The following is an 18,477-nucleotide window of genomic DNA, read 5'->3' as shown; positions in this document are numbered from 1 at the left end:
AAAATTAAATTATATAAAAGCAATAATTTTCCTAAACATGGTTAATTTCCATAAAATAAAATAACTAATTAAGATGGTCAATTTTCTTAAAATAAAATAATTAATTAAGATGTTCAATTTCAAGGAGACTAAAGGAAAAAAGATGTTTGGTAATTTTCCTAAATATTTATAGAAGACTAAAAGATGGTCAATTTCCTTAAAATAAAACAATTAATTAGCATAAACATGCACATTTATGGTATTGATTATTATCATCATAAAATTATATATTAAATTTAAAATCTATGAAATTTTATTAAACTTCATAGTTTATTAGATTTATATATTTTTTAATTATTTAACATACAAAAATATAATAAGTAGGTTATAAATAATTCAAGTTAGATTCCATAATATATAATATTGCATAATTCTTTCGATTTGATTTAACGCATATAAGTAATATATTTATATAAATATATATAACCCTCTTAAAATTGCATGCCTAACTAATAAAAGTAATTTCGTCAGTAAATAAAAGAATTGTAGTAACATTATTGGATATAGTTATATGATAGTAATCACTCATTTGAATAGTAAAATTAACAATATTATCAAGGAGATTAGTGAGACGGGTAGAAACAACAACGAGAGTAGTGAAATAATCAATATTAATGCGGCAAGAGTGAAAGTAACAATAATTACGGCGGGAGTAGTGAAATTATCAATGTTAATGCAACAGTAGTGACAGTAACAATAATTACAGCGGGAGTAGTGAAAGTAACCAATGATTACGGGCAAGTAGTAAAATGTTATTACTATGTTTCATTAATAAGAGTAAAATATTAATAGCGGAAGTAGTAAATTTGTCTCAAAATTTATTTCATCGTAATTTTAGGATATGTCATAAAAAAATATATTAATGATAAATTTATGGGTCTACTTTAAGTAATTTTATTTAATGAAAAAAAAACTTTAATGGTAGGTAGAGGTATCCCGGGCGAAGCCAGGCATCAATACTAGTAATAATTAATTTGTACATCTAAATGAAGCCCCATTTGGATTAATCCTCACTTCAATTTCAAGCAATTCAAAATTTTAGTCGAATCAGACCTAGAAACTCCATTACCCAGCACCTTAAAATGGCGTACCACAGTAATCGGAACTTCTACCTTCGGTGACGAACAATAGTATCATGTATATTACAAAAAGAGGACAATGGTATTGTATATCATGATCCTGTTCAATTCTTTTTCACTTTTCTGGGTAACTGGCTTTTCTCCCTTGTTGATACCTTGAAGTCAAACCACAATCCAAAAAGAGAAGTAAGCGCTGAGAATTATGGTTGTGCTGGTGTTGACTGTTGATGACTGAAGCTGGTGGTAGTAATGGTGGCGGTAAGGCTAGTGGATTGATGTCGGCGGGTGGCGGACTGGCGGTGGTTGAGTTTGGTGATGATGTTTCTTATTGGTGGGTGTTAATGGTATATATTTTCCTTGAACTGAATTGACCCTTCATACTCCCTCCGATCCAGATAGATGTAAACACTTCCCTAAAACGGATGAACCAGACCAATGTAAACATACCATATTTGGCATGGAAAATGACAAGCTTACCCTTACATCCACTACCTATTTACAACTTTATCATCCACTCACCCACTCACCAACTACTTATTTAATCCACCTAAACCCATGTGGCCCCAATCTATATTTTCTACTTTACCCCCTCACATTTCCACATTTTCTTAAATAACCACTTTTTGCTTACGTTTACATCTGTCTGAATCGGAGGGAGTATATAATTAAAAAAAATCTACCTTTTAAAATGGAAAATTTCAGAGAAAAAATTATGGAGATTACAAGTGAAAAAAAGGAGGAAGGAAGAAATAAAGGAGGTTAAAGGTTTACGCAAAATCTTATTTCAGACGGCAGTTTTCCCGTCTGAAATAAGATCGATAAAATGTTGCCCTTTTTTAAGATAATGTATGCAGTGAATCTACAAAATGTTATTACTCGAAGTGTTACTTTTTACCCTGAAAATAGTGGGAAAAATAATGGCAACATGTTATCAGAAAAATATAAACATTTTACTGTCAAATGATAACATGTTGTCCGTCTTATTTCAGACCAAAAACAGTGGTCTGAAGCAACACGCACTGAAAAGTTTAACCATGGAGAAGAAAGGTATGGAGAAGAAAGATGGTTAAATAAAAAAAGTGGACCCAAGTCAAACTTAACCGGAAACTACAGGTAATAATTTGGCCAAGTTTAGTCAGAGATAAGGGGAGGCAAAGTTAGGTTTATTGTGGGTTATTTTGAAGTTGGGATTAATATGAGAAGACGGCTTATACTATGGATTATTCCTATTAAATTTTCCTTATCTTTTTGGAGGTCAAAGTTTTACACAAGGAATATTTTCATTCAACGTATAATTACCTAAAATATTCAAAACCAACTTGCATTGCATTGCATTGAGGAACCCACAAAGATAGTTCCTGTAAGTTTTCAGACATCAATGAACCAGATATTAACCATATCTCATCCAATTAGGAAATATACTAATTGATTATGTGAATATTGTAAAATAGGAAAACTATCTTTTGTAATTATCTTTCTTAACCTAGCTTCTATCCTCTTGAATTGTAACCTATATATACTTGTATCATTCATTCATTCAATGAACAATTCATTCACAAACACCTTAAGTCTTATATGGTATCAAAAGGTCATCGATCCAAACACTCTCTTCTGCCCCGCCGCAGCACCTCCTTCAAACGCCAAACCTCCTCTTCACTCCTCACCATGGCTGGTAACACCATCAACACTGATCTCGTGGTTCCCAATCCCCACGACACAACCAAACCCCTCACCTCTCTCAACCTCAACCATTGCGTCAAATTGAATGCGCTAAACTACACGGCTTGGCGTTTTCAATTGACGAATATACTCTTCGGTTTTAGCCTTCTCGGTTTCGTTAATGGAACCGAGACACCACCCTCACAAATCATCACCGGTGATGACAAGCTTGAAAAACCAAATCCGGCTTACTTGAGTTGGCTCAAGCAAGACGGTCTCATACTTGGAGCCCTTATGGGCACTCTTACTGCCGCCTTACAACCACTTATAGTAAGGGCTAAAACCTCAAAAGAGGCATGGGATATCCTTGCCAACACCTATGCTAACCCATCACGAGCGCACATAATGCAACTCAAAGAACGATTCGATTAGATCGTAAAAACCACGGATCAAACCATCTCAGATTACATGAACTCAATCAAGGTTTGTGTTGACCAACTTGCCCTCATGGGCAAAATTCTAGACCCCGAGGATGTTATAGCCCAGGTTTTAAAAGGCCTACGAATCCTACAAACCCGTCATAACCACCGTTCGTGCTAGAGACACGCCTATCACCTTTGAGGCACTTCATGAGAAGTTACTGCAACATGAACTTCTCATGAAGCACGACACCCCCACCACTCAAACTCACTTTGCACCATCCGCAAACCCGACCTATCGCCACCACAATAACCACCGTGGCACTTCTCGCCAACCACCAGCCACCCCATACCCGCAACCCCCTCACCCGAATACTCTCACAAACACGGCTGCTCCACGCCCGTTTAAAGGTCGATGTCAATGGTGTCGGGAAACGGGTCATGTGATTGTTAACTGCCCCTTCTTCAGAAAACTCTTCCCAACAATTGTGTTTCCTGAACCAACCTACCGCCAACACCATGCATCACCCCAGGCTCACCTCGCCAACTATGGCAACACTTCACCAAACCCGAATTTCTTGCTCGACAGTGGCGCATCACACCACCTCACCCACGACTTGGATACCCTTGCTTTTCATTCTCCATATGACGGCTTTGACAACCTAATCATTGGCGACGGCTCCGCTCTTCCTATTGAGAATACAGGTTCCTTCACAATGCACTACCTTAAATTTAATAATGTACTTCATGTTCCGCAAATTTCCCGTAACATAATTTCTATCTCGCAATTATGTCAAGATAATAATGCTTATGTCGTTTTCTCAAATAACTCGTTTTTTGTGAAGGATATTCAAATAGGGAAGACCCTTCTTCAGGGCCGAGCCAACCAGGGAGTGTATGAGTGGCGCCCACTGACAACCATCGGCCTCGTCGCTGTCAAAAATAGAGGAACCACGCCGATTTCGTGGCACCATAAGTTAGGGCATCCTACGTATGATGTACTCAAACTTATCAATAAAAATTTTTCATTTCCGCTTACACATTACGACAATTGTCATGCCTGTAGCATTTCCAAAAGTACAAAGCTTCCATTTTCTACCTCCACATTTACTTCTGACGCACCACTCTACCTACTATTCTCCGACCTATGGACTAGTCCCGTCTTATCTCGCGACCACTACAAATATTATGTTATATTTGTTGATCATTTTACTAAATATGTTTGGTTATATCCTCTCAAACGCAAATCTGAAACCACTCAAATTTTTACACAATTTAAAGCTTTAGTTGAAAAATATTTTAAACGACCAATTCGTCGCTTCTTTTCTGACAACGGTGGCGAATACATTAAATTAAACCAATCCCTCTTAAATGACGGGATATCCCACAATACTTCTCCACCACATACGCCAGAACATAATGGCTATTCTGAAAGACGTCACAGACACATTGTAGAAACCGGTCTAGCATTACTAAATCACGCTGGTCTCCCAACGACCTATTGGCCCTTCGCTTTTAGTACAGCTACTTACCTTATCAATAGACTCCCCACAAAGACCTTAAATGGCGAGTCCCCTTATTTCAGACTACATAAAATTCAACCCGATTATGCAAAACTTCACAATTTCGGTTGTCTATGCTATCCGTGGCTCCGACCGTATACCAAACACAAATTAGGGGATCGCTCAATTGCATGTATTTTTGTTGGTTACCCAAACACGCAAAGTTCTTACCATTGTAAGATATACACTTCGAGACATGTAAAATTTGTTGAAAATGAATACCCGTCTCGCATGACCATCACGACGCCCTCTCCTTCACTTCAAACTGAAGATTGGTGTTCCCTCCATATACCCCTCCTCCCTCACCCGACAACACCCTTACCGGCTCCTACGACCACCACCTCTACACGACCTCCCATCACTATAGTCTACTCTCGCCGCCAATCCACCTCTACCGAACCTACTGCACCCTCCTCAACTACATCCAATGACCCTCTCTCTACCGAACCCTCTCCCTCAATCACTCCACTCCCTGATCATTCTTCATCTTCCGCTGCCCCATCTACACCAGCTCCTAATCCACACAAGTCAGCCCTGCAACCTCCTCCCAAGACCGTTACTGCACGCCTTGATAATAACATTCGAAAGCCCAACCCGCGCTATGCCAACAACCTTGCTCACGCCACTTCGACTAATGATATTCTACCCAACACCGTCAAGCAAGCCCTTATTCTTCCTCAATGGCGACATGTCATGCAAGAGGAATTTAACGCTCTTGAACGGAATCAAACCTGGACCCTTGTTCCCCGTGCTTCGTCCCAAAATGTTATAGGTAGTAAGTGGGTTTACAGGAACAAATTCAACCCCGATGGCACTCTTAAACAGCACAAAGCCCGACTTGTCGCTAAGGGATTCCATCAGCGACCTGGCATTGATTTTAATGAAACATTTAGTCCCGTAGTAAAACCCACAACCGTTCGTCTAATTCTGTCCTTAGCTGTCACAAAATCTTGGTCACTAAGACAGTTAGATGTAAACAATGCGTTTCTACAAGGTACATTAACCGATAATGTTTTTATGATTCAACCACCTGGCTTTGTTGATCAAACAAAACCCGATTATGTTTGTAAATTGAACAAAGCCATCTATGGCCTCAAACAAGCTCCTCGAGGTTGGTACACCGAATTGACCTCCTATCTTCTCACCTATGGTTTTAAACAATCAATTTCCGATTCTTCCTTATTTATATTACATACAAACACAACATGTATTTACATGCTTATTTACGTTGATGACATTATCGTCACTGGATCACACCCTACCCAGCTACATCAATTTATAGACAAATTATCCCACCGTTTCTCGCTAAAGGACCTAGGACCCTTATCTTACTTTCTATGCATCGAAGTCACACCTAATTCTCTCGGCCTCCACCTTAACCAATCCAAATATATTCATGACCTTCTCACCAAGTACAACATGATTGATGCTAAGCCAAATACCACACCCATGGCTACATCTCCACCCTTAGTTCGTGAAGATCATCTACCTGTTCATGAACACGCCAACTATCGTGCCATCGTTGGCAGCCTACAATACCTATCTCTAACCAGGCCTGGCATTGCATTTGCTATAAACCGTCTTGCTCAATTCCTCCACCACACCACCATCACTCATTGGACTTCTCTTAAATGTTTACTTCGCTACTTACAAGGCACTCAAACCGTTGGTCTACAACTATATCATGATTCACCACCCCGTCTTCATGCATTTTGTGATGCCGATCATGCAGGCGATAAAGACACCTATGTCTCAACGACGGGCTATATCATCTACCTAGGTCGAAATCCAGTCTCCTGGTCTTCCAAGAAGCAACGCGGTCTTGCTCTCTCCACCACCGAAGCTAAATTTCGTGCCGTCGCATCTGTCACAACTGAAACCCTCTGGCTTCGTAATCTTCTCAACGAGCTTCACATCACTATTGCAACCCCTCCAGCCATCTTCTGTGACAATATCTCCGCAACCCTCTACGCTAAGAACCCAGTTTTCCACTCTCGAATGAAGCACATGGCTCTATCCTTTCACTTCGTCAAATAACAACTGCTTCATGGTCAAACATTCAACATGTTGCCAGCAAAGAACAATTGGCTGACATTCTCACCAAGCCACTTCACAAAAACCAGTATCTCGAACTTCGCTCCAAGATTGGCCTTACTCATCGGACGTCCATCTTGTGGGGGCGTATTAACCATATCTCATCCAATTAGGAAATAAACTAATTGATTATGTGAATATTGTAAAATAGGAAAACTATCTTTTATAATTATCTTTCTTAACCTAGCTGCCATCCTCTTGTAACCTATATATACTTGTACCATTCATTCATTCATTCATTCAATGAACAATTCATTCACAAACACCTTCAGTCTTATACCAGATACTCCTCAGTTCCTGTAAGATTTCATATCTGAATCCAAATCGATAGAGAAATTCATTCTCCACAAGTCGGAGACACTGCATGCCAAAATGTGGTAGCCCCTCCAAGAGTGATTAGATTAGACTTAACATTTACATTGGTTTCTTTGAGGAACCCACAAAGATAGTTGTAACGTTGACAGGTTCCAAGTTAGTACTGCCGCTCAATAACTTAACCAGCTAAACTATTGACATTTGCAAACGGGTTTAAGTTATAGTGTTAACACAACTGCACTGATCTACCATAGCTTGATTCCAGCAACTGTTTCCATGCCCGCAAGGGACTCTGTTTCTGACCTTGGTCAGATACATCCGCCATCCTGTTTTGAAACAATCCTCGAGCTGCAAATCCCATAAACTCTGCACATTCCACTGACCTCTTTATTCTTGACATCATTCCACCATCACCATCAACCGAGGTTACGACATTCTGATCTGAAACAGACAGCCCTTGATCCGAAGCAATCACTTCAACGATCTGCCTATCGTGTTCGACTGATGAGGACTCATCACAATGTAATACATGACTATCCATGCCAAAAGATTCCCAGTCGATATGCTGTAAAAGCCCTGTGGCCCGCTGCATGCTTGGCAGAGGAGCTTCTTGCACTGGACGATGTTGCTCGAGAGCCAAACTATCAACTTGCACTTTTAGCTGCTGCAATCGTTGACCTATCCTTGAAGATATGGCATCATATAAGTCCCCTCTTGACGTAAACTCGGTTCCTTCACCTTTTAGCAAATCGTCAAATTCCATGGGATCCCCGATCAGTACTGTCACCTACATAATCACACAGCAAAAGATTTTATGACACGAACTTTTACATTTAAACGCTTCTATGTGCCAACAATGACATTTTTCGCTAGCCATTTTACGGTTGATACTAACCATTTTTGTCTAGTTCATTAGTTATCATTTTACGCCTTTTAGTGACCATATTTGACTACTTTAAATTGTGAAATGATCTCACACTATCTTCTTGCGAGACCGTCTTACAAGAACCTATGCCAATTACACGCACCAAAAAACAGTATGAAGAGACTATACTGACATAATAAATAAGTCATGAACTATTAACCTGATCAACAGGAATAAGGGAAGAGCTTAAGAAATAAGAACATACAGTCTTGCCAATTCTTGGAAAGTTGGCCCCAATAGGCATTATCTCTTGCATCCCTGTATGCACAAATGGGACCACCGTAGGAGTATTATCTGCATCAAGTACCAACCTGCCAGATAAAATACAATCACAACCAGCAGACGAGATCATGAACAAGGCTGACCATGAGTCTTTGAAACAACAACATAGTGAAATAACTATTATATCATATAACTACCAATGTGTGATGTGGTCCACTAAATTTTCCCTTCAAACTCAAAGTTAACTCCAACTGCTGCATGCTGTCTTAAAATTTATGCCAAAAGCAAATTTAGAGAACTGAAGCTAGTGGTATTTATGTTGCTCGTACTCTTCAATATTACCTTGTGTACCCGTGTCGGACAAGTGTGAATCGGACATGGGTAGGACACTCGAACATTTCATTTTAGAGTTTGGACCAAAAACATGTTTTTTTAATAAAATAGACGAATCCGGCACTTGGACATGCATCCGTGTCAGATGCTTCTCACCGTACCAAAACTGACAAATATAGTTTGACATGTGTATACGAACAAAATTCGAAAAAAACTGACCTTCCGACGCCTTTCTTGGCAGACCCAACAGTTTTGCCCCCATCTCGTGAACGGCTACCTTCAGGAAAGATGTGGACCCAGCCTCCGTTATTTAGCTTAGAAATAGCAATGTCCAACCCCTGAAACAAATTAAATACATGAAAATGCAGTAATATATCTCACATCACTATTGATTATAAATTTTATATGAGTGTCTTTTTAGGGACTCAATTACCTTCTGATAAATTCCTTCGCCTCGTGAAACAGGCAAAACCTTTACAGAGCGGAAAAAGGCTGAAGTGGCGGGATTTTTAAAGCATCTATCAGAAGCACAAAGGGTCCATCTCAAGTTTTGAGCATCCATGAGTACATGTGGAGGCAACAGCGAGGCAATAACAAGTGGATCGTCAATGGAAGCAACATGATTGCTAACCTGAAATATTCAAGAATTAAATGGTTCGTATGATTCACATAAGGTAGACCTCCATTTTATATCTCGTCATCACTTTTAAAGCCAATAAAACCAATTCCTGAACCCTGAGTTCATATACTCTACAAGGCTTAGAGCAGTATCTATACTTAAGGAACATTATCTATACATATTTGCTTTTCCATAGAAAGAAATCTTCAACCAAAACCGACATTAAAAAAGGAGTCAAAAGTGCACACAAATAATCAATTTATTTCAACCAATTAATCAAAAAGAAAAAGAACATACCGTAACTAAAGGTTTGTCTTTAGATTTTCGTTTTACTGCATCAACTAATTTTTCTGCACCATATATCTGTCAAAAGCAGGTCTACAAATATCAAATCAATTACTTAGCTAATAGGGAAAAAGGGGAAACATAAACCAGAAACAGCTTGAATACCTGGACACGGTTGAGACCATGCATAAATACGTGACAAACATTCCCAAGAATGGGCACCGCCATTGCTTGAACCATGCGAGTAATTGCTGATTCTTCTTCCGCATAAATCTGCTGCTTAACTAAGAGCATTAAAAAAAATTGAGAATTTAGAAAAAGAAAGATGAAATGACACTTTTAGATATAATCATAACATTCATCTGCATATCACAAATATCCCAATGAAACATGATGATCGCTTACATAAAGTCTGTTTGATTGAAGAGGCACCCTAAAAATTATCAAGAGTGAGAACAGGTTGGCAGCTCCAATTGAAAACAACTAATTTATTGTCAACTAATCGCTCCAGTATCATCAAATGCAGATCATTTCCCCGGTTACCATAACAACCTGATGTGATGTAAGTCATGTAACTAACCGATCAGAACTTTTAGTATCTAAGCTAGCCTTTTCCTTTCAACAACGTCTGTTCCAGTGTTCCTCTTTTTATGGAATAAAATATTAAAGTGTGAAATGCGAATAAAAATACCGGTACCACAATAGTAGAAAAAGGTTGTCTCCCATAAAACAGCTCAAGGAGAAATCACACTATAATGAGGTGGTCTATAGTAAGTACTCCCTCTGTCCCGGTCATTTGTTATCCTTTTTCATATTAGGTATCTCAGTGAGTTGTTGTCCTTTCTATTTTAAAAATAAACTTGATGAACAATTTGATCATTCATACTCATTTTGTTCCACTTGTCATTTAGTAATTGGCACATTCCTCGTTTCTTGGTCTTTGTGCCAAAACAAAAGGACAACAATTGACCGGGACGGAGGGAGTACCTTCTTTCCCAACAAGTAGGGAAATTGTTTCAAAAACTCTACAAGCTAACAAACAAGCCTAAATTCCAAGAGATACGCGTTTTCCACCTAAGAAACAACCTTTGGTAAAATTTAAACTAACAAGGCAGTGTGTTGAAAGCAAAAAACTTCAAGCACGAATTATTATACTTCCTCTGTCCCGGTCGTCATTGGTTGTCCTTTTCCATATTGGGGTGTATCAGTCAATTGTTGTCTTTTCTATTTTAAGAATAAACTTGATAAGTAATTTGAACATTCACACTCAATTTGTTCCATTGTCATTTAGTAATTGACCCTTCCTCTTTCCTTGGTCTTTATGCCAAAACCAAAGAACGAAAATTGACCGGGACGGAGGGAGTAGATGCTAAATTGGGATATGATTTGAGCTGTGCATGGTGAAGTATTTAGGAGACAAAGCTGCTCTTACTTAATGGATTGAAATGGCAAGTGGGAAATGGGGGAGAATATAAGAAGAGGGAGCGGTGCTTGGGGAAATACTCCAGGGTTTGTCTCTAGTAGATGTGCTCATGTCAAAGGCGGGGAAAATTGTTGCTCATCATATAGCGAGGATGTGAATTTCTGGAAGGAATGAGTGAGTTAGTGTATCCAAGTTTTCACAAACTACTTCGGCTCGACATGAATAAAACTCAGCCTCCCCTTTCTTGTCTAAAAAAGGTTCGAATTTATGGAGCATAAATACGGAGCATCTAGCAGTAGAGACACCGTTTCGAAACCTTAACAGTAACGAACTAATCTTAATCTCAAGAAACAACAAACTCCCTTGACATTGATTGCACTGATGCAACGTATCTTCAAAATCACAATCTATTCAAACGTAATAGCTAGAAATATCGGTCTCACTCGAGTTTTTGAGTTTAACCTAACTTGATTCGACATCATCAAGCATTATAACAACATTAAAAAGGCATTAATCAGATGATCAAGCATTATATTATAACAAATCTAACGAATTAAATCCACAAAATTAAGAGGCTAATGAAATCAAATACTCCTTACCTCGCTTAATACGGGAGAGAGCGGTGGAGGAGGAAGAGAGAGACTTTTTCGGAAAGTCGCGGACGCGGTGGATCCAACGGCAGACGACGGAAGAGAAGTGACCGTCTCCGGCGGCTGAAGAGAAGGAGACGCGACGGAGATATAGGTGGCGATCGACGGCGACGCGAAAACGACGGCGGAGTTGGAGTTGTAAGTGATGTGCGTTTGCCTTTAAAATGTCACCTCTATCGAGCCATTGATGGTAGTACTTTTGGTACGCCATTGTTGAAGAGGGGAGCAGGGAAAGTGAAGGGAAACGGTGTGGGTGATATTATGCGCCGGGGGTTTGGGTTGTGTTACGTGCGTAGGATAGAAATGGATATTTTTGATATGGATTTTGGATTTTGGATTTTGGATTTTGGATTTGATTTTGGATTTTGGATAATTGTAGGGTTTCATTATGGGAAGACCGTTAATGTGGGCGTACCGGCTACTCATAGAGTTAGAGGTGGACAATATAGCGGGCCAGCCCTGCCCGGCCCGGCCCAACACTGTCACACGGGCCAGAATTTAGCAGCCCGGTTAGCACATGGCCCAGCCCGGTCAGGCCTACGGGCCGTGCTAGTGTTGGGTTTTTTCAGCCCAGACTGCTTTTCAGCCTGTTTTTTTTTAAAACAAAAAAAAAAAAAAAAAAAAATTGTAACTTTCCCGCCCCTATAGTGTCGTGTTGGGCCCGACCAAAACCACCCTACCAAGACAAATTTCCGGTCCTATGTTAGTCTTTGTGCGTCTTTACTCTACCCAGCCACCCTTGGCCCGCACTCACCGCCCGGCCCATTGACCCAATGTCCACCTCTACACAGAGTCACACGTTGTGTTGTTAGTTGTTACGAGTTACTAGTCACCACTCACCACTCACGAGCCTGCCTTTTGTCAATTTTTGAGGGCCGCGATATATTGTCGACGTTTTATAGCGAATTGTCGACATTTAAAAAAAAAGATCTGATAAGAGCTAATTCCACTTGTACCCTACTTTTCAGGAAAGCCCACTTATACCCCTCTGGTATGAGTTAATCTCACTTATTATTATTACTAGTTGAAAAGCCCGTGCGATACACGGGGCTCTCATTAGGGTCATCTGTATAAATATATTCTATAGTTGATAAAAAAAAGTTCAATTATGTTTAAATCATTGATAAACAAAAGTTCGTGGTTGGTATAGTTGATCAATGAACTATTAGTGCTTTTGCATATGAGTTTTGTCATTTGGTAGTTATCAATTCAGTTGTAAAAATATCAAGTAACATGGTAAGAGTATGTAATTAGTTTTTCCATTATTGTTATAGATATCACTGGTTTTAATTAAATACAAAACATTATCTCCATAAATATAGTACAGCTCACCAAATGAATCGCCCTTAATAACTGAGACAGGCCTTTATGAATTTTGCAAATTATTTTAACCTATAACAACTACGTAAAACTAAATGGTTTTACGTAAAGCAACAAGTATCATAATTATCTATGTTTAGTATGTTTAGAGAAATGTTAGATCTCCTATAGCAAAAGTTTTCCTCGATTATCTACAATTAATTAAGAGAGTGTTTTGCTCTATATATACCTTCTCGTAAAATCAAATCCATACTAAATTCCAATAAAATTAGTAGTCTCTAAACAACAGTACAAAAATATATGTGATTCTATTACATAGAATGCATGAGACTCCCATTAGGATCATCTTTAACAATATGCATAGTGAATGTTCTAAGAATTTGTTGAACAACAAATTGCAAACATTGGTTTACATTGTCATGCTTTGATAGTAGAAGTCAATTAAGTTGATAAAAAAAAAGTCCAACAATCTTGAAAATCGGAACATAAAAAACTTTTGGGTTGATTATTGATGGATCAGCAGTCCCTTTAACTTAAAATAAAGCTACTCCTTTTGGTATTAATTATATCAGTTGTATAGAATCTGAAGACACAATTGTATAATGTAATTACCTATTTTTATAGTTGTATGCACCACCGATTTTAGTTAATTTAAAACGTCATTCCCAAAAATGTGGTTTAATTCCATAAAATGAACACATGATAACTGAGGCCGATTTTATAAGATACATAAATTAGATTAACTTACAACATTTACGAATATTCCATTTTGTAAGCATACGACCGTGTAAATGTTGAATGGTGGTACGAAAAATAACATGTATCTCAATTATATATGTAGCCTGTTTGGAGGATTTTTGATAGATCTATAAACAATAAAAATTTGTTTTTGACTATTAACCATTAAGATTGGTTGTTCCCTATGAACTTCATGTAAAATATATAATTCGAAATTTAATTTTTTAGATGTGAGATATATTTTAAGTGAATTAACGGTCAAATTTTTCAAAGTTTGACCTGTAAAAAACAAACCAGGGGTTTTGTGTAGATTCGAGGGAGTAGGATATTATATACTAATCTTAAAGTCGATTAGTTTTATATTAATTCTATTAAAATTACTATAATTCATTTATGTTTATTTGAAATGTTATCTATTCACAAAATCAAGTCTCATTATCTTACATTGTTATTCTACTCTTTATTTATAATAACAAAATGAACAAATTTTCAGAAAGAGTTTCAATTTAAAAAAAATTGCTTCAAATTACTAAATATATATGTACAATCGTTTCACTTCTTAACCAATATATATGCAATTAGGTTTTTTACCTTAAGTTCAAACTCTTAAGTTTGACCTAATTTATTACACTAAGGAGTACTTTATATTCAACTAAACCCTTATGGGATACCCCATAATTAACCATTAACAAAAAAAAATGATTATTTCCACTTTGGTGCCCTAAGATTTAGCCTAATTTCACTTTAGTGCCCTGAGGTTTGCATAATTCCACTATGGTACCTTGAGGTCTACTTCCCACTTAAGTGACCTATACATAACATTCTTAATATTTCATACTCCCTCCATCATCTTTTATCTCCCCGACCACTTCTCTAATATATGTGAGAGAATTTTATTGAAATGAGAAGATAAAAGATAATGGAGGGATACTAAAAAAATATTTTGAACATAATAAATCTGGCATTTTTTGCAATATTACTATTTTGTATGTAGTTTAATATCCAATTTTGCACTTTATTTTACTGAAAATATAATTACTTTAGATAAAAGTTGACTATTAAATATTTTAGGCCACCAAAATGAAATATGCAAACCCCATGGCATTAAAGTGGAATTAACCCAAACCTCAGGAAACGAAATGGAAATTTCCCCCCCCAAAAAAAAACACCTTTTAAAGCTACCGTAAAAACTATTGCACTTTTAAATGTACAATCAATACATGGCAAAGTAATAACCAGCCATTCGCATACCGCGGTAAATAGTTAAGTGAATAAAAACACATAGGAGAATTGGAATTTAGAAAGTAAAAAATTGATCTAACCACATAATTTTGTATATTTGGCAGTTCAATACATTTTTAACTACTATTATGGATTTGATATGAATTTGAAACCAGTTTGAAAAAAAAAAAATCGGTGATATAATAGTATATTATATATAGTTCTCACAATTTGTATATATATTTACACTGATTTATTCATAGTTAGCTGGTTCTTGAAATATTAGTCCGCATAAAATCGAAATTCATGACTTTGTTCATTTGTATTTAATTTTTTGGCTCATTTGACAAAATCGATATGAGACTTATTTAATATTTTTTAAATGGTAGCTTAATTTTTTTTAATCTTATGTGAATATTATTGGTAACTAATCATACACATTTGATACGTTATAGAAAGTCAGAGTTAAAATGATTTCATGCCATCGTTGAAGTTGTTTATTTCTAATATTATCATTGTAGAAATTTTTCTCTGTCAAATGCTAAGTAAATGTCATTCTTTACCTCTTTTTGTTCCTATTATGACATGTTACTTTTTCATGAAGTATTTATTTTTTTAAATAAAGTTCAGCTTTTTCCTAAGGTTTTTGTAAGACAATTACAGATTTGGTTATAATTACCAACTCGAATCTTTTGTAAATATTTTAAATATTCAAAAAAGTTTCTAAATAAAATTATCTTTATTACTAAACGAATTTCACCAAGTAGTTAAAATCGAACAACTTAGATTTTTGACAATATTTATATTTGTAAGAAATTAAGTGTTTTTTTCCTCACAAAGATCAATTTATGTTTATAAAATATACAATTTTAACATTTTTGTACGTTTATTATATGACTTTTTTTTTGCTTTATAAATATTTTTAAAATAAATATTATTTATAACATTATTTTTCTATTTTTATGTTAGTAAAGAATAATCGATAAATTATTAGATTCACTTCTATTAGTATTTTTTTTCTTATAAAATATTAGATTTACTTCTATTAGGATTATTTGTCATAAATTATTAGATCTACTTTGATTAGGAGAATTTTTTAATAAATTATTAAGAGGAAAAAGCTAAATCTACACTTATTAAGAATTCTTAAAAAGTTGGACTCTCTAATATCGCTCGAAAAGTTTCTGCTTTATATATATGTATTGATTGATTGATAATTATTATTATTATTATTATTATTATTATTATTATTATTATTATTATTATTATTATTATTATTATTTTATTTTTTATAAGGATGCGCGCAGCTTTCACTAAAAAAAAATAAAAGTTTACATGAAATTGGTGGGGAGCCGAGAGACAATCTGGGCTCCCACACCCTTAACAACAGCAAAGCTAAGTCTAGTAAAAATGTAAGCGGCCACCCGAGCCCCCGCATCCTGAGATACCGAGAATTTCTGGATCCGCTGAGCAAGCCAACAAAGATCCGAACCCAGCTCCCCAAGTGAAGAGAAAGAGAAGGGAAGGAAACCATAACTCATTGTCGCGCACAAATCCCCATACTTAGCACACTTACGCCGAGCAAAGATCGGGCCGACAACCCTACGGCACAAAATCCGTCATCCCAGTCTGAGTCAAAGAAGAAGACCCTGTCAAGTCAACGCACAGATCACGCCCCCTGTCCCAAGAATAAAGCAACAAATCCGTAGGACGAAGAGAGCCACCATGCCCGTCAACCAACCCGATATCAACCTCCTTGCCCACAGAAATACCAGATCTATAGCAGATATCGAATAGAGTGTCACGGACAAGGTTGTCCCGATGTTTAACGCCCACAGTACCAGTACAAGAAACAGCGTGGTCCCCAAAAATATCACCAGCAAAAACCCGAGAGCAAGCAGGACAGGGCCTAGATACCGTGAATAACGGAACACCCAGATGATACCCAAGCACACTATGGTAAGTCCTCCCGTTCATAGTCTGACCCAACCCCGAGATAGGAACCGCACGCAACCAATCAGAGGAGTGGGAACCGTCTTTGAGACGCCACAAAGCAAGTCAAGGCGTGGTGTCAGGAGAAAACAGACTACGAGGCAAAGAAGAACTGTCGCAAAATATATGTCTGCCAATTTCTTCATAAGTTTGGGGTCAGCAATTTCACTAGGGTTACCTAAGATACCAGAGCCTGTAGTCGCAGTAAACACCCGCGCGACATCGTCAAAAGCAGGGCCAGCAGCTACAATACCAGAAGGTCCGAGGAGCTTAGCCTGCAAATCAGCAGACTGTAAACGGGATGCAATAAAAGCATAGTGTAAAACATCTCCCGTCGCATAGACACCAAGACCACCAAGGTGAAAAGGGAATGTAGCAAGGCGTCACTGCCAATCCCCAAAACCCGGGCCAGACGCGGTGATAATACGTTCCAAACTGGAACGAAGAGCAGCATCAAAAGGAAGATGGACCGACCCCAAAACACCAGGGGAGCAAGTACGAAGGGAGAAATAGAGCTTAGAAATACCAGTACAAGCTCGAAGTAGAAGCAACTCACACTGTGGGTCCTCAATCCTCGCAACCAAGTCCATTAGCGCAATGGTCTTAGTTACTCTCTTCGCCACAATCTCACTGCCAAACCCAGGACAAGTACTGACAGGTCCACCCAAAACTGTAACACCACGCAAGGGCCAAGCAATAGAAGGGGGGAAAACCCCATGAAGCCGACTCTGAGGATCCTCAATAGGCCAAAAGACCTCCGTCTTGGAGACATTAAGATGCAGTCCAAAACGAGGGCCATCCGCCATAATCAAATCCAAGACCTCCCCCACCTACAATGTATCCCCCACGATAGTGCCATCATCCAAGTACCACGCCTGCATAGTGATGTCAAAAGTGTCCCCGATTTTGCATATAATAAGGGATGCAAAACCAAAGCGAAAAGTAAAGGGCCTAAAGGATCACCCTACTGGACACCCTGACAAGACCACAAGCAATGCTCCCCATAAAAAAAACGGGCAGGGCTGGAATAACAAAACTCCACCCAACGGGAAAGAACCGGGCAACGACAGCGAACTTCCAGAAGCATGGTCGCGCAATCAACAAGGTTGAAAGCATTCTGGAAATCAACCAGCAACATAAAAAGTCCCACCTGAGCACCCCGAGCCTCAATGAGCCGATTCAAGGCATGCAAGATAGCCTTTCCTCCACCGGACACACCCACCCCAAACTGAAGGCCAACAAAGTAAGAAGACAAGGAAGGACCAATCAGAAAAGCACCAACCTTAAAGACAAGCCGTCTCCAAACAGTGCCAACAGCAATCAGATGAACACCACCACCTGGTTTAACAAGCGGCGTGAGAGGGGCGCTGACAATGTACTCACCCAGAGCAAGAGGACACCGGCCCTCAAGAAAAAGATTAACCACTCTAGTAATAGAAGTGATCAAATCATCAGAGATAGCCACTGCTGCGCCACTCAAACAGTCCATCAAGTGCTGGGCGCGAAAACCATCCCTCCCACAAGAAGTACCGCGTGGGAAGCTCCGAATCATATCCAAAACCACTGACGAAGAGGCAACCAG

At 38.1% G+C, this 18,477-nt stretch overlaps 1 protein-coding gene across 1 annotated transcript; it reads right to left on the bottom strand.

Annotated features, from left to right (window-relative positions):
- Window positions 1-7,227: 7,227 nt before the first annotated feature.
- On the bottom strand, window positions 7,228-12,014 carry LOC141599882 (uncharacterized). The gene is made up of 7 exons (XM_074420013.1): window positions 11,574-12,014; window positions 9,717-9,835; window positions 9,564-9,629; window positions 9,081-9,278; window positions 8,867-8,985; window positions 8,298-8,403; window positions 7,228-7,954 (listed from the first exon to the last, which is right to left on the bottom strand). The coding sequence occupies exons 1-7, from the start codon at window positions 11,833-11,835 to the stop codon at window positions 7,394-7,396; spliced, it is 1,431 nt and encodes a 476-aa protein (XP_074276114.1). The 5' UTR covers window positions 11,836-12,014; the 3' UTR covers window positions 7,228-7,393.
- Between the last annotated feature and the right edge of the window lie 6,463 nt (window positions 12,015-18,477).

This window comes from Silene latifolia, chromosome 9 (assembly GCF_048544455.1).
Source record: "Silene latifolia isolate original U9 population chromosome 9, ASM4854445v1, whole genome shotgun sequence".
NCBI lineage: Eukaryota > Viridiplantae > Streptophyta > Magnoliopsida > Caryophyllales > Caryophyllaceae > Silene > Silene latifolia.
Note: the sequence above shows the minus strand (reverse complement) of the source record. Positions and strands in the feature narration are given on the sequence as shown.

Excerpts from the sequence above, each read along its gene's own strand:
- LOC141599882 (XM_074420013.1), bottom strand. The coding sequence starts at position 11,835 with ATGGCGTACCAAAAGTACTACCATCAATGGCTCGATAGAGGTGACATT. Across the intron at positions 9,836-11,573 it reads TCTCTCCCGTATTAAGCGAG|TTAAGCAGCAGATTTATGCG; the intron begins GTAAGGAGTATT and ends TAATGCTCTTAG. Across the intron at positions 9,279-9,563 it reads AAGACAAACCTTTAGTTACG|GTTAGCAATCATGTTGCTTC; the intron begins GTATGTTCTTTT and ends TGAATATTTCAG.